Source organism: Hipposideros armiger, unplaced genomic scaffold (assembly GCF_001890085.2).
Source record: "Hipposideros armiger isolate ML-2016 unplaced genomic scaffold, ASM189008v1 scaffold_807, whole genome shotgun sequence".
Taxonomy (NCBI): Eukaryota; Metazoa; Chordata; class Mammalia; order Chiroptera; family Hipposideridae; genus Hipposideros; species Hipposideros armiger.
This window is the reverse complement of record NW_017732157.1, coordinates 683,109-698,850: the sequence shown is the minus strand read 5'-3', so window position 1 is coordinate 698,850 and position 15,742 is coordinate 683,109. Positions and strand designations below refer to the sequence as shown.

Here is a 15,742-nt window from a genome sequence, read left to right as displayed (position 1 = left end):
TGAGAGGAAAAGGAAAAGAGGTTGGAGAAGACGGTGACGAAAGGAGGCTGCGAGTGTCGGAGAGAGGCTGCTCTGGGCTCCATGGTAAAAGGAGGGAGGAAAGGACAGGTTACATGAAGAAAAGATCAATGATTTCATAGAGAGGAACAGACTGGGAACTGAGGGGGATTCTGGGGAAGTGAGGCTAAAATGAACCTAAGAGTCTCAGGAAGGGGTTCCTGTAGCCGGAGAGACCCATGGTGTGGGTGAGGGAGTGGAGGGAGGCATAAAGCGAATGAGGAAGGCTGAGAAGAAAAGGGTGATGGGGACGGGGAGTTGAGACGTGGAACTGGGTGCCTGTTGCCATGGTGTGAGCTGAGGCTCTGGGCCTCCATCCAGAATTCAGGATTTGGCCCAGTGGATGGACAGTCACTGCCAACTGGACACAGTCGGCTTCTTGGGTGGGTACAACTGTCTGTGGGAGAGAGAGGATAATGGGAGGGGGGAGGTAAACAAGTTGGAAAGAGCCTAGGAGACAGTATGACTTCGCATGGTGACCAAAGTTCTGAACATTTTTCCTACCTCTCTGGTCTCTTGGGAGGGGACCCTGCCTGCCCTCGAAGTCATGGAGGAAGGCTTAGACCAGGGATGAGACTTTTGGCAATGGGGACACTAGGGGGTGGTTTAGAATGAAAGCCTCCATTCCCTAGGAGAAGCCAATGATACCTATCGGTTCAGCATCATACTTTCGGGAACAGAGCAGATAGAGCCTTTGGTTGGTTAGGGTGCCATTGTAGTGGCAGCTGGTGGGCGGCTGTTTGACCAGAGAGCAGATTGTGAGGGGAAAGGTGTCCTGGGTGAGTGTGCAATATTCATTGTAATTGTCACAGAAGCTTTCACTGTACTTGCAGAACTTACGGATGGCTCTCCAGGGGGCATGTATCATGTAATGGATGTTTGGGCAATACCATCTTTGTTCTCTGCCCCGCACATAGGCCATCATACCATTACAGTAGCCCTGGAAACCCATTGGGTAGTTAGCCCTGGGATAGTCAATGTGTGAATTGCGGAAGTTCTCGACGGCAGTCTGCAGCCTGATGTCCACGACCAGAGTTGGTCCCAGAACAAGCTGGAGGAACAGGAGCCGGGCCACAGCTAGTGCCATTCTTCCTGCTGGTAGAGGTAAGGTGGTTGGAGGCAAAGGTGGGCGTTCAGTGATTGTCTGCCTCTTCCCAGAGCCTCCAGCATTCCCCCAGCCTTTAGCCTTTACTGTGTGCTTTCTCATACATCCTAAGAGCTGGACTATGCCTCAGAGACCATCCAGCCCTAGACCCCATGCACTAGAGAGAGGAGACACTTGCCTAAGGTCACCCAGCTGGTCAGCCACCTTTAGCCATTCCCTCTCTCCCTTGGTCCACCTACAGTCTCAGCCTCACCCAGTCCATGAGCTGTAACACTTACAGAAAAAAATCCGGCTGGTCCTTGGGTGAGCAACTCTTCTCAATTGTCCCCGGCCTCAGTCAAACCTGGTAAAAAATGCAGAGGCAATGGAAGAAACAGGCTGAGCTGCAATTCTCTGTTGCTCTGGAGAAAGGACAGGAGCTGGAAGATGAGCAGGGCCACATGCAGGGATTCTTCTTGCCTGAGGCCAAGGACAGCCCAAAGGTGAGAAGAGGCTGGAAAGGTTTCTGGATAAAGACCAGTCTGGGAGAAGAACACGTACCTGAATTTGAGAAGCCCCTGTGCTGAGGGGCTTGGATGGGTGAGTGGAAAGAGACATTGCTATCTGGTCTCTTTTCTGGTATCATAAGAACACTTAGTTCCAGCCTTCTTGCCAGAAGTCCCTAAGCTCTTGGGCTTTCTTTGATGTTTTCTCCGGTCCATAGGCCCTGCTCCTGCAGAAAGGTGAGAAGAAAAGCACTATAATGTTTCTGAGGAACAAAGTGCTGCTTATTCCTGACCCTTCGAGAACAGAGCGTCTGCCACTCTCTCATCCCACTCACAGGAGCCCAGGAGGCCATGCACACGCACGGACCTCCCACCCAAGTGCTGCTGCTCTGAAAATCAAAGATGTCCTGTGGACCTCACACTGTCCCCATCACCTACTTCACAACAATCACAATGACAAGGATCACAGCAACTCCCTCACCGACAGCCTCAGGCCCTTTTGGAGTCAGAGCACACCTGGAAATTTTTGTATGCTAACCCTGAAGCCTCAAACTTGTCCAGTCGGATTAAACAGCATAGCCTGGACTTTGAGGGGCTGTGGGCCACCTGAGCCCAGTGGGTCAGATTCTCGCTGTTGTCTGTCATGTTAGGAAAGGGCCGGGCTCCTAATTCTCTTTTTCATCAACACCTGCCCCTTCATCAGAAGCAAAGAGCCAGCTCCCCAGAGCCTGCCAGCCACAGTCCTTGACGTCCACGGGTCTTTCAGCCTGGTCTCCCTGCAGGGTGTGAGCTAGATTGTGGGCTTCCTCCCAGGAGAACCTACCATAGTCTCCCTGGAGCGGGCAGTCAGAATGCAGAACGCTGAGTGCTCCAAGGCCAATGTGTAGTTCAGGGGTGGGTGCAGAGAGACGTACTGGTGTTCCTCATTCATACCCTTCTCCCTCCAACTTGCTCTTTCTTACAGTCCAAAACTGAACCCGTCCTTCCCACAACTTTCTTCTCCTCTATTGTCTATCTCACCTTCCTCAGTTACCTATACAAGAAATCTGAGAGGGATCCTAGACCCTTTTCTCCCTCTAATTCCACCTGTGGGGAGGCAGTGTCTACATGATAATTAAGAGCAAAGCTTTGAGGAAAACAGACCAGAAACTGAATCCAGGCTCTGCTGTTTATAGGCTGTGCACTGTCAATCAAAGTTTACTAAAACACTATAACCTTCGATTTCTTCATCTGTTAATGAGGATAATCTTTCATACCTTGTGGTAGTATTAGGATTCATTAAGATATATCTCAAGGGCCGGCCGAGTGGCGCCTTGGTTAAAAGCTGGCTTGGGACGCCAGAGGGCCCCGCTTCCGATCCCACATATGAGGGCCAGTGACGCTGGCCTCTACAGCTAAAATGCTAAACAACAGCTCAGCCTGGAGCTGGGTTGCTGAGGGTCGCTGGCGACGGCGTAGGCTGCAGCCCCTGCTGCAGTGGGTTGCCATGGGCTACCGTGTATAGCAAGCAGCCAGCGTGAGCGGCCCTCAAGCTGCTGTGAGCAGCCATCCAGAAGCCGGCGACTGATCTGCCTCACGTGAGAAGAGCACAATGATGGTGCCAACTTGGGCCAGTGAAGCAACGTCCTCCACAACTAGATTGAACAACAAAAAGATAGCAACTTGTCTGTTCCCCTTCCCTCAATTCCCCAGCGCTGTTCCCATCCCCCAATTCCCCAATAAAAATCTTAAAAAAAAAAAAAAAAGATGTATCTCAAGAACTTTTAGCCCAGTGCTGTGCCTTGCACATGGTGAGACTCAATATGAACATGATCCATCAGTCATGCAGCCCCGGCAATCTTATCTAAACTTTTCCTAAACCTGTCCCTTCCATTCCTAAATCTTCTGCTTGGGCTCTCCCTGCCCCTGGACACTACACATAATCCAACTCCAGTAAGGCTCTACCCCTCAGAGGATGTAAGACCTTCCATGATCAAGCCCCCGCCTGTATCTCCATGGCGGCCTGCTTCCCCCGTGGTGCCTCTCCCCACCTCCATGTCCTTGCTCATGGCGTCTTCTCTACCCAGAATATTTCCCTTCTCCTCCTCCCACTGTCGCCCCCATCAATTCCACTGAACTAGCTCATGCAAAAACTCAGCCCAGAGATCCAGTATAACGAGGCTCCCCTTGGAAGACCTCCCCATGGAAGTGTGCACAGCCACGCAAGTGAGGGTAAAGCCCACACAGGCAGATGGCTATCTGTGTCCTTCAGGCTGGTCTACAAGTGAACACCAAATGGGAGCCCATGCAGGGTGGTGCCTGAGCCTGGCTGACTCGAGTCTCTGAGGAAGCCTACTATTGTGATGTCCCCACTTCAAAGCATGTCACTTCTTATTTGCTCAAGGCTGCAGCTTCCCTAAGAAATGGAAGGGTCCTTTCATGCATCTTGGTCTTCCTCTCACTTCATTCACTACTCACCCACCACCGCTCAACTCTGCACACACAATTATAGAAATGGAATAGCACGTTGTAGAGGAAAGAGTTCAGGACTTGATATCAGATAACTTACTGAATTTGTGTTTTCTCTCCCATAAAATGGAATTAATACCTTCCTTACCTCATGAGGCTACAAGATAAAATAAGATGGTCAGCATGAAAATGCCTTTTAACCATTAGACAATATATAAATGGGAATGGTCTCCTAGGTTCTACACCAACTCACTTTTTTGCCTTAATTAACATCTGCAAAGCTTCTTTCATTTCCCAAATGAACCAAGTGACCTTCCCCATCCCCGCTGTACCCCCAATCTAGAGCTCTCTCTGACACCTGACTTAAAATTCATCTTCACAAAGTTTTCTATTATTAGCCATTACCATGTTGATTACTGTAAATATATTTTATATTTTTTAATTTTATTGGGGAACAGTGTGTTTTTCCAGGACCCATCAGCTCCAAGTCACGTAGCTATTTCAATCTAGTTGTGAAGGGCACAACTCAATAGCCCATGTGGGGATTGAACTAGCAACCTTGGTGTTATGAGCACTGCACTCTAACCAACTGAGCTAACCGGCTGCCCCCAAATTATTTTTTAATAATTGTTACATACCATTTGAAAAGCACTATGACAATTTTGGGGGAAATATAAAGGTAAATAAGACAGTTGCAGTCCAGATTAAACTTACAACTCAGTAGGAAAGACACACGTATGTTACAAAGGCATGAGCACAGGGCCAGGAAAAGTGCTGATGTGCTATGGGCCTTCGGTTTTCAAACTGCCATCCTAGTAGTCTGGTATTTAAGGTCCTATCCTAGAGGTGTTGACCCATAGGATTGCTTCTTCTATTCTGACATCCTTGTCATGGCTTCATCTGCTCCCTAAGCCTAAGATTTGTGGAATTGCTACCCCATTACACCAAGAATTACCCTAGGGATGAAGAAACTAAGTTTTAGAGAGGGACAGCAGCTTGCTAAAGGTCATAAGTTACATTCGGTGGTTATCAGTGGGGGACAATTTTGTCAAGCCTGAAGACATTTTTAGCCGTCACAACAGGGAGGTGCTTCTGGCATCAAATGGGGAGAGGCCAGGGATACCGCTAAACACTTGACATTGCACAAGGCAGCTTCCAACAGAGAATCATCCAGACTAAAATGTAAATAGTGCTGAAATTGAGAAACCCTGGTCCAATGAACCAGATTTCCTAAAAAGTGCAGACTTACTTATACCTTATGTATTAAAAAGGGGTGGTAAATATCCAGGATTTAGAAACACGTTTGTTAGATTTTGCTTGTAATGGTACTCGTTTTTCTATCAGCAAAAAGGAGTACTGATAGTACACCACTGAAACAATTTCTAGTATTTTTCCTGTAAAGGTGACTCTCTACATGTAGTCATCTGTACATTCTTTCCTCCCCTCCCCTCCCCAAGAGTAAGCATTTCTAGAACAACTGGCTAGAGTGGCAGGTGCAGGGGTGATTTCGTATGATTGAGGGGAGCCCCAACACATTTCCCCAAGTGAGCTCACCTCAATCTCAGTGGCACCACTTTTTGCCCTGTCCAATTCAAGTTTCTCAAATAGCATACTGTGTCATGGACAGTGCCTGGGTTGTCCCTGAACCCAAAGAATGTTTTAGACATCTCAACTTCTTGCCATAGCTTCACCACAACTTCAGGGTTGCTGTCTAGGAGCTGCATTGTCAGTTCCTCAATCTGCTAACCAATACTATGGGTCGGTTGTGATCCCACCTGGGCCTGGGATTTTTCGGGGGCAGAGTGAACGCCTTCTAACCCAGAAGCTGAATCAGTTAAGATAATTTATCTGCAAGGCACTATACTGTATCCTGTGGGAGGTACAAAAGAAGTGTAACAGATGGTCGTTGTCTTCTGGGAATTGACAGTCTAAATTGGAGGGAAAAGAAAAATACATATAAAGAGGGCTGCCCGAGTGTTTCAGTTGGTTAAGAGCGTGAGCTCTAAGCAACAGGGTCACCAGTTCGATTCCCACATGGCTAGTGAGCTGTGCCCGAGCTGAGCTGCCACTGAGCTGCTAACAGGTGGCAGGATGGCTCAGCTGGTGAGAGCACATGCTCTTAACAACAAGGTCACCGGTTTGACTCCCACGTGGAATGGTGGGCTACACCCACCGGCAACTAAGATTGAACACAGCACCTTGAGCTGAGCTGCCACGAGCTGGGATGGTGGGCTACTTCCTCCCGCAACTAAGATTGAACACGTCACTTTGAGCTGAACTGCCATGAGCTGCCAGTGGGCGGCCGGATGGCCCAGTGGTTAGAGCATGTACTCTTAGCAACAAGGTTGCCAGTTCGACTTCTGCATGGCATGGTGGGCTGCACCAACCACCACCACCCCACCCCCCGCAACTAAAATTGAACACTACACCTTGAGCTGAGCAGCCACAAGCTGCTGACGGATGGCCAGATGGCGACTGGACTTGGAGCTGAGCTAGCTGCGCTCTCCACAACTATGATTGAAGGACAACAACTTGACTGTTCCCCTTCCCCAATTCCCCAACAAAATCTTTAAAAAGAAAAAAAAGTGAAGAAATAACCAATGCTTCAAAGCAGAAATGTTTGTCTTAAAGACAGCAAATGTAGAAATTTAGAGGTGAGAAAGATCCCTCTGAATTGGGAGAATCAGAGCACGTTTTTGGGGGTAGGGTTCATCCTGGGACCTTCGGGTGGATCTGAAGGAACAGATAAGAGTTAAATGGAGATAAAGAGAATTATGAAAGGTATGTTTGAGGAAAGGGAGAAAACCAGCCTGACTAGGGTTGAGGTACTCAGTGGGAGAAAAGTCAGAGATAAAAAAGTTGGAAAGGCAGGTTTGTCAAATTGTGGCAGACCTTGAACATCAGGCTAAAGAATTTATGTTTTATTCTGTTGATAAATGAGGAGCTGACAATGGCTTATTGGACCTTTCACAAGGGCTGCCTCCAGCCCAGACCAGGTTCCCCTCTCCTGCATCCTGGATTGTCTAAAGACATCGGTCTGGGAGCCAAGGATTCCAACCCACAGCTGTTCCAGGAAAGGTCGTGAGAATTCAAAGACCCAAAGCAAGTTCCACATCAGACCCCCACTTGCTGTTTTTTTCACTTTCCCCGTCTACAAAAATGAGCCCATTACCTTTACTTGTCCTAGGAGCAACAAAATTAGGATAACAGAACTGAGATCTGCTCCTGCTTGGAGGGAAACTCTCATGGGCTTTCCATCGGTATCCAGAGGCTGTGTGGAACTCCGGAAGAGAGACACACTGGGCTCTGAAGGGTGGGCACCAATCCAGGCCCAGCCCTCCTCTGTCCCAGCCCCCCTCACCCCATCTCAGTGCAGGCTAGAGGAAGCAGCAGCTGTTGTCCTGTGGGGAAGGCAGGCAGAGGTCCACCTGGCACTGCTGGGATTTTCACAACACCCGCCCTAATGACCTTAAACACACACACACACACACACACACACACACACACACACACACACACTCACACACACTCACACCCCAGCAGCCTGGGAAGAAGTTAGGCCAAGAGCAGTGACTGTGGCAATCGAATACGAAGGAGGCTGGGGTAGCTACCTCATATCACTGGATAGAGGCTGCGCGTGTGAGGGCCTTTCTCCCCTTCTGTCTTCTCTCCCACCATTTTGTCTTCTGCTCCCGTTTCTCTAATTATTCTCTTCTCTCTTCTGCCAGACTCTCCAACCAGCCTTTGGCCAGATGCCTTACTCCTTTTGTTCTCCCTAACCTTGTCTCCTTCTTCTCCCATCTTTTCCCCTTGCCCCATGCATGTAGTGAAGAAAAAAAATGGCAAATTTATCTGTGCAAAGCGAAGCAGACCTTGGAAGCTGGATAGCTGAGGCAAATCAATAAAATCACCTGTCTTATCCGAATAATTCAGGCAAAGTAAGGGTTTTAGCTTGAATTGTGCAGAGGGTAGTTTCAACTCCTCCAATCTTATGTGCAAACCTAAACCTTTACTGTCTCTTCCTTTGATCTGAGACAGTGGGGGCTGTGTTTATTTTACTTTCACATAGCACTAAGGCAGAATTTTGAAGAACCCAGCATAATGAAGTTGAAGAGCAAACTAGGATCATTATAATGACAGGAAAACACAAGAGCAGAGGGCAGTGCAAGTCGTGGTTGGGAAACGTCTCACTCCAGAATAATGAGAAGTGAGAAGGCGTCTGGGCTAGGAATTCAAATGAGCTCTTGGCCTCCCACCCCCTCCCCTAACCCCAGCCTCCAGTCCAGGGCTGGACTGGCCTGTGCTGATCTGCATTCTACCCACAGTTCGCTTTAAACCATGGATTTTATCGCCACACATTTGCATTTCTACAGCAGCAGCGGCATAATTCTCTATCCAGAATTTCAAACTGCAGAGATTCAGGCACATTAACAAAGCAGCGAATGCTGTTCCCACAGCCAAGGTCTCACTGAAGTTGAACCAGAGGAGCCCGAGGCCTGTGTAAACGTCCTCCTGGTTCTCTGTTGCCATCTAGTGGTGCTTCCCATCTCCAACACGGTGTTTTCTTTCGAAGATCCTTCATCCTGACCAACAGCTGTGCTCTCCATCTACTAAACGGATGTCCTCCGGTCTCAAAACAAATACCCAAATCTCCCTGACTTGAAATCTTAACTTCTGGACCAGAACACAAATGTCAAGACAGTTTAAGTGGCCTGTCTACGGTTACAATCCATACAACAGCCAGGGGATCTTTAAACAGATAGGCTTTTTACTCCTCTGCTTAGAACCCTTCCCGGGCTCCGCACTGTGCACAGAGCAGAAGTCTCAGTCCTAATGGTCTCTGAGGCTTGCCATGATCTGGCCTCTGGTCCCTCTCTGACCCCATCATTCACTTGCTCCGGTCACACTGGAGTGGCTGTTCCTCTAGCACCCCAGGCATATCTGTCTGTTTTCTGGCCTTTGCAGTACTGTTTTCTCTACCTAGAGCATTCTTCCCCAGACAAGCGTGAGCTCACTCTCTCACCTTCAAGTCTTTGTCCCAGAGTCACCTACTTCAATGACCCCATTTAAATATCACTGCTCACCAACTTCCATGCTGTTCTACTTTTTTCCTTAGCAATTATAACTTTGAGCCAAGTATATACTGGGTTGTCGGAAAAGTCATGACGTATTTTTTCTATGTTTTTCACTGCAAAAATGCGTCATGACTTTTCTGACAACCCAATATTTAATTGTTTTACTGTCTTTCCCCCAAAGGTAGGGAATTTTTTTTCTCTTTTGTTCACTGATATATCCCAAGCTCCTTGGCACATACTTGGGGCTCAATAAAAGTTTGTTGACTACATGAAGGAACCCAATATTCTGAGATCACCTACTACTTACAGGTGAATCCAGAAAACAAAAACACTATTCATCTCAGTTTTCCAGACCTTCCTACCCACATGCAGCGATGCTTCTCTGCCTCAATGTCTCAGTTCTTCTGAGTGCCATGTGCCAAGCTCACTGGAGCCCCCAGAGCAGCACCGACCCAGCTATTCCACACAGCTGTCACTCCCACGAGAAACAGGGTATAAAAGGTAAAAGAGGCCTAAGGAACCACTACCAATAGCATTTTCGAATTGGGACAACATGTAAGTTTTACAAATGTCAATAAAGTAGGGAGAGGAAGTGTAAAGTGTGAGAAGTGTTGGGTGCCTTCCTCAGGTAAAGCCAGGTGGTCTTGCTCAGCACCTGGACCTGGAGGGGCCCAGAGGAATGAATCATTGTAAAATGGCTGAGCCGGGCACCTGACTATAATGATTCATCCACTTCCCTGTCTTCTCTACCTCCTCTGAAAGATAAGCAGTAAATCCTGACGACAAGAAGCTATACAAAGCAACTTTCTAGGCTAGTCTATTTGTATCTCAGGTCAGAGAAAAAGCAATCCTTGTCAGCACAGTGATTAGCTCTTCCCAGAATCATGAACCAGAGGTGTGTACAGGACATAAATGACAACGCTCCCTGAAATTCATGTGGGGTTGACACCTGGGACAGGTGCTTTATTAGTCATTAAAATCATGTGGCCAGGGGCCAAATCTAGTCCATGAGTGTGAGGATTCAAGCTTCCTCATTGCCACATATGTTTAGGAAGGTACACTAGCTCCATAGGTATTGGCTTATTTGAGTCGTGTAGGTAGAGAAGCATGAACCTGATTCATTTCCTGCCCCGGGACTGCACCTCGGCCCACCCCCAAACAGAAGCAACATAGTCCAAGCCAGGTCTTAAGGAGTCAGGCTGTGAGAAGAGGCCCTCAGAAGGCTGAGGCCAGGCGGTGGGAGGTGCAACTTCAGTCCCCTGAGCAGGAACAGCAGCCGAGGACTGAGCGAGGAGGTGAGGCTGGGTGGCGGGACATGGGTGAGGACAGAGAAGGGATGGGTTCTGACCAGATAAGAGTACACTCAGGTGAGCCATAAGATGGACAAAGGAGGGACTCAATGTGGAGGGGATGAAGACAAACGGGAGAGAGGGCAGTGATGCTGGGGGTGGGGGGAGGGTGGCGACACAAAATGGGGATATGGAGGAGATGGGGATGGGGTCATGGAGGGAATAAGACACAGAGCAAGGGATAAGGACACAGGGACACAAACGGGATGGGACCTGAGAGAGAGGAGGTAGAGAAAAGAGTGGGAGGCAAGAGGGACAGAATGAAAGATAGGGGTACGAGGTGAGGGCGGGTGGGGCAAAGGTTTAGAGCAGCGGTTCTCAACCTTCCTAATGCCGCGACCCCTTAATACAGTTCCTCATGTTGTGGTGACCCCCAACCCTAAAATTATTTTTGTTGCTACTCTATCACTGTAATTTTGCTGCTGTTATGAATCGTAATGTAAATATCTTTTTGTTTTTTGATGGTCTTAGGCGACCCTGTGAAAGGGTCGTTCGACTCCCCAAAGGGGTGGCGACCCCCAGGTTGAGAACCACTGAGTCTGGAGGCTGGGATCATAGTGGGTGTGGCACAAGACAGGGAGGAAGGGATGAGACTACTCAGAGTCACGGAGGGGAGGGAGATGGTGGTTAGCTAGAAGAAACACGGATAGGAAGGCTCAGTGCTCAACTAATCACCACGTGTTCTTTGTCCCCAGCAACCCCAGCCCTCCATTCTGACTGCCCCCCTAGAAGAGATGACACCAACCAAAGCAGGACTCTGCCCTCTGCTGCTGCTTCTGCTGCTGGGCCTGTGGGTGGCCGAGGTCCCAGTCAGTGCCAAGCCCAAAACCATGACCTCAGCTCAGTGGTTTGAAACTCAGCATGTGCAGCCCCGCCCCGAGGGATGCAAAAGGGCGATGGGCAACATCAACAAGCACACAAAACACTGCAAAGCCCTCAACACTTTCCTGCATGAATCCTTCTCCACTGTGGCTGCCACCTGTCAGACCCCCAGCATAGCCTGCGGGAACAGCCAGAAAAACTGCCACCAGAGCAAAGGGACTGTGTCTCTGACCACGTGTGCGCTCACCTCCGGGAAGTACCCAGTCTGCAGGTACAAAGAGAAGAAACTGCGCGCTTCTTACATCGTGGCCTGTGACCCACCTCAGAAAGGGGACTCTGGAAAATTCCACCTGGTTCCTGTGCACTTGGATAAAGTCCTTTAGGTTTCCAGCCTTCCTCACTCTTGGGCTGTGCTTTCATTTTCTCTACAGGCCTCTGCACTACTCCTTCTATGTCCAAAAGTTTCTCTTCCCTTCATCTCTTGGAGCCCTTCCTAGCTCAGCTTTTTCTGAGAGGCTGAGGGGGAGCTGAGGTCAATACCTCAGTGAGCTAAACTCCAGAAGAGATGGTCTTTCATCTCTTTATTGTTGTTTTCCCTGAAACTTATTCCTGAGAGAGGGGCTAAGCAAGCTCAGGAGTGAGGGGATTCCCTGGTTTTTGCCTTGTACACCTTTCCCCTGCCCCATCTTATGCATGTTCTGGCAGCATGACAAGAGGAGGAAATAGATGTAAAGGCTGTATGGGGTTTATGGACAGAGCTGTTCCTGTTCCTAAACTAGAAACCTTCCCCAGCTCTGACGTGGTCGTGAGGTGGCCTCTGTGCAGAGAGGCAGCGGAAAGAAAGAAGACAAAGAAGTGCCGCTTCATATTTATATAGCATTTCATGGCGTAGCCACCTGAGTCCCTTGTGAGATAGGCTTGATGACTACTGTAAGGATGAGGAAATTGAGATTTCAGAAAGCTTAATTAATTCAAGAGCTTGTGAAATTGGTTGTAGAAGTGGCCTGGACTTGAGCCTAAGTCTCCTCACTCTACATAGAGTTGCACTCTCTACTTTACCATTGGGCAAATAATGAGAGAACTTTGCATGGACAAGAGGAAAACTAGGTAAGAGTTCACCCATGAAGAAATGTACTGTGAGAGTGCTAAAAGCCAGTTGCCCTGTGTTGACTGAAATAAAGGTCATCACCTCTCTAGCCAAGAGACTGTTTACAAGGTGCTTCAGGGATCTTAATTCATTATCCCTCTCTCTGCCTCTCTAACTGCCCTCCCCCTTCTCCAGCCCACTGCTTTCTGACCTGTGCGTGGACCTGGCTCTGGCTAGATCCCCTTGGCCTGAAGGCATCGGTAAGAGGAGTGTCCCAGCATCATCCCCTTGCTCCAGGTCACATTTCCCTTGACCTCAAGAGACTTCCGTGGCCCAGAGCCTGCTTGTCACAAACAGGCTGATTGGAGCTGCCAGAGCTTCCTTCCTTCTGATAATCATCTCTCCTGCCTCGGTGCTTCCCTGGCTCTCCACTCTGGCAGTTTTCCCAGGCAGTTGGGGTTGAGATGTGGAAATGCCACCTCCCTACCCCCTTGAGCTGCAGATATCATTTCTCCCTCCCTAGGGAGCAGAGCTGGAGAAGCTATGGCTTTCTGTTGCCTCAGTCCTGACAGCCCCTCCCTCATTGCCTGCAGCTCTGACCATCACCAGCCCCTTATCTCTTCCTTTATCTCAGTCTCGGACAAACTACACCACACCCCACACCATCCTGCCTGCCCTCCTTCAGCACCCAGCTAAGCTGTTAGACCTCCCCTTCCCAACTGGGGAGTCTACTCCCTACCTATCACTCCTAACAATTCTAGTGCTCCTTTACTTCTTATCAGAGTCAGAAGAAGCTTTGGAGCCAGATAGAATTGGGTGTAAATCCTGACTCCACCTGGAGCCAACTACTGAATCTCTCTGCAGCTGTGTCTCCATATAGCAAAATGGGAGTGATACCTCCTACTGAACAGGATTGTGGGGAAATTTAGAAATGACATTTATGAAACCTCAGTCAGCCCCAGGCACTGGTAGGCATGCAATAATGGTAACTAGTAATAGCAGTGATAGTAGAAATAGAAATATCCCTGTCCAGTCATATCCACCTTTGGCAAACACTCGGACCAAGACTAATATCCCACTCAATTCTCCTTAAGGGCTTTCTTGTGCTGGTACGATGTCCATGAGTCAGCTAGAAGACAAGTCTGCAGGCAGAGTCATATTAGGTGGGCTGGGTGGTTTGAGACAATGAGGAGAGAAGGGAGTTAAGGGGATGATCAGAAGAACGGAGAACAGAACATCGAACAATTCAAGCACAGTGTGGTGCCAATAAGTTGGTGAGTCTTGAAAGTAGAGATGCACTAAATACATCACAGAGGCTCTGAAAAAGAGGTATACGAGATATACGTTGCGGCCAAATGGCTGAGTATAAAATTTATACAACCTGTTGTCACTATGCTATACCTTTATCATTCTAAATAGATTTTCAGCTGAGGTACAACAAACTTGGGCATAGCTGTATTCTTTTTTTAGTCTTGGTATATTTTTTATTGATGCTTTTCCTTATGGATATTATGGTTTTGAAGACATCGCCTCACAAAATTTCGAAGTGGTTAAAATTATGCCTTTAATGCATTCTCTTAAAATGAGAAGAATTTCCAAATAACGACTTCTTCTTGAAAGACTACTGACCTAAATAGTATTAAATAACTAAACATTAAACATAATTGAAAAGTAATCTGTGGGGACAGGTAAAAATCACCTTGGGGGGTACTAACTGGAAAGGGGTAAGAGAGATAAGCTGGACATGTTTTTTCTTGGTCCAGATATCTTTACTTTGTGAAAACTCATTGAGCTGTACACTCAAGATTTGTGTACTCACTGTATGCAAATTTATCTCAATTTAAAAATCCTCCTGAAAACTATAGTTCTTAAGGATTATTTTATTTAACATGATAAATGCTAATATACCAATCAATTCTACAAAGATTATGATATAATGAAATCACAGATAGAATTATGATATGATCTAATTTTATTGTTTTGCCTTATACGAGTTGTTAAATTAAATAGTACTTGTACTATTTATTGGACTGTTATAAATACTTTTTGGCTCAAAAAGCATATAAAGTTCTTCCTAAAGTTATCCAGCTAATACACTCTCTATCTATATTAACTGTCAACTAATTTTCCTATTTTTTAACTGTGAAAATTCTTCATAATTGTTTTGTGTATAGTATAAGCTTTCATAGCCATTAATTATTATAGCATTTTCCTTAAAATAATAAACATATATTTATACTCCCACTGACTGATAGAATTTCAACATTTAAAAAAGTTCATAAGGAAAATTCCACTCCAAGTTTCATCTAGAATGCTTACCACTGTTTGAAAGTAATCACTCATATATTAATAATAAAGCGAAATGAACTGCCTTGTTCTCATTACCAATTCTTTAGCTGGTTCAGTTTTTTTTTGTTTGTTTTTTTAAAGGTTTTTATTGGGGAATTAAGGGATGGGAACAGACAAGTTGCTGTCCTTTTGTTCTTCAGTCTAGTTTGTGGAGGACGTTGCTTCACTGGCCCAAGTTGGCACCATCATTGTGCTCTTCCCAGGCTAGGCAGATCAGTTGCCTGCTTCTGGACGGCTGCTCACTGCAGCTGCTGGCCGCTCACGCTGGCTGCTGGCTACACATGGTAGCCCATGGCAACCCACTGCAGCAGGGGCTGCAGCCTACGCCGTCGCCGGCGACTCANTGGCCGCTCACGCTGGCTGCTGGCTACACATGGTAGCCCATGGCAACCCACTGCAGCAGGGGCTGCAGCCTACGCCGTCGCCGGCGACTCATGGCATCCCGGCTCCAGGTTGAGCTGTTGCTCAGCATCTTAGCTGTAGAGGGCAGTGTCACTAGCCCTCATATGTGGGATCCGAACTGGGGCCCTCTGGTGTCCCAAGCCAGCTCTTAACCAATGAACCACTCGGCCGGCCCTAGCTGGTTCAGTTTGATGGTTACATTCCTTCACGTGATCTTGATCACAGCCAACTTTTGGGATGCAGAAATAGCGCTAACATAGGCATTTGTCTATTTAGTCTTCCAAAGGTCAAAGCTGAGGTCCAGAACGAATAACAAGTTTGGGCCAACTCTCAACTCTGCTGAACTTGACATATTCCTACTTAAAAGCTGAAAAATAGGAAAATGAGACTTATTAGTTATGAGACATTTCTGTAGCTGGGGGTGGGAGCTTGGAGAGGGGAGGAGGGTGTCCAGGGAAGTATTGCCCAGCCTTGTGTAGATGGCTTTAAAGAGAATTGTTTCATCCTGGACCTAAGGAGCAGAAATGGAATCTAGTAAAGAAATTAATCTAAGAACTGGAGTG

General features: G+C 47.5%; 2 protein-coding genes across 6 annotated transcripts in view; one reads left to right on the top strand and one right to left on the bottom strand.

Moving 5' to 3' along the window:
• The window catches only part of RNASE13 (ribonuclease A family member 13 (inactive)), a 31,877-nt gene that overhangs the window by 91 nt on the left and 16,044 nt on the right, over positions 1–15,742 (bottom strand). Inside the window, exons 1-4 of one of the 5 annotated variants that reach the window (XM_019628772.1) lie at positions 7,268–7,501; positions 1,703–1,874; positions 1,441–1,505; positions 4–1,152 (exon numbers count right to left, since the gene is read on the bottom strand). In XM_019628772.1, the coding sequence (XP_019484317.1) occupies positions 686–1,144 (459 nt within the window). In that variant the 5' untranslated portion in view covers positions 1,145–1,152; positions 1,441–1,505; positions 1,703–1,874; positions 7,268–7,501 and the 3' untranslated portion in view covers positions 4–685. Of the gene's footprint in view, positions 1–3; positions 1,506–1,702; positions 1,875–5,649; positions 5,737–7,267; positions 7,502–15,742 lie in introns of those variants that run through there. The other 4 variants (XR_002122370.1, XM_019628769.1, XM_019628771.1 and 1 more) reach the window with 4 other exon arrangements.
• Positions 1,091–14,754, top strand: LOC109374290 (ribonuclease 7-like). Its single transcript, XM_019628779.1, has 2 exons — positions 1,091–1,161; positions 11,215–14,754. Exon 2 carries the CDS (start codon positions 11,254–11,256, stop codon positions 11,722–11,724), a length of 471 nt encoding a protein of 156 aa, XP_019484324.1. The 5' UTR covers positions 1,091–1,161; positions 11,215–11,253; the 3' UTR covers positions 11,725–14,754.

What these genes read in the sequence shown, in the direction of transcription:
- LOC109374290 (XM_019628779.1), top strand. Translation starts at nt 11,254, where the DNA reads ATGACACCAACCAAAGCAGGACTCTGCCCTCTGCTGCTGCTTCTGCTG.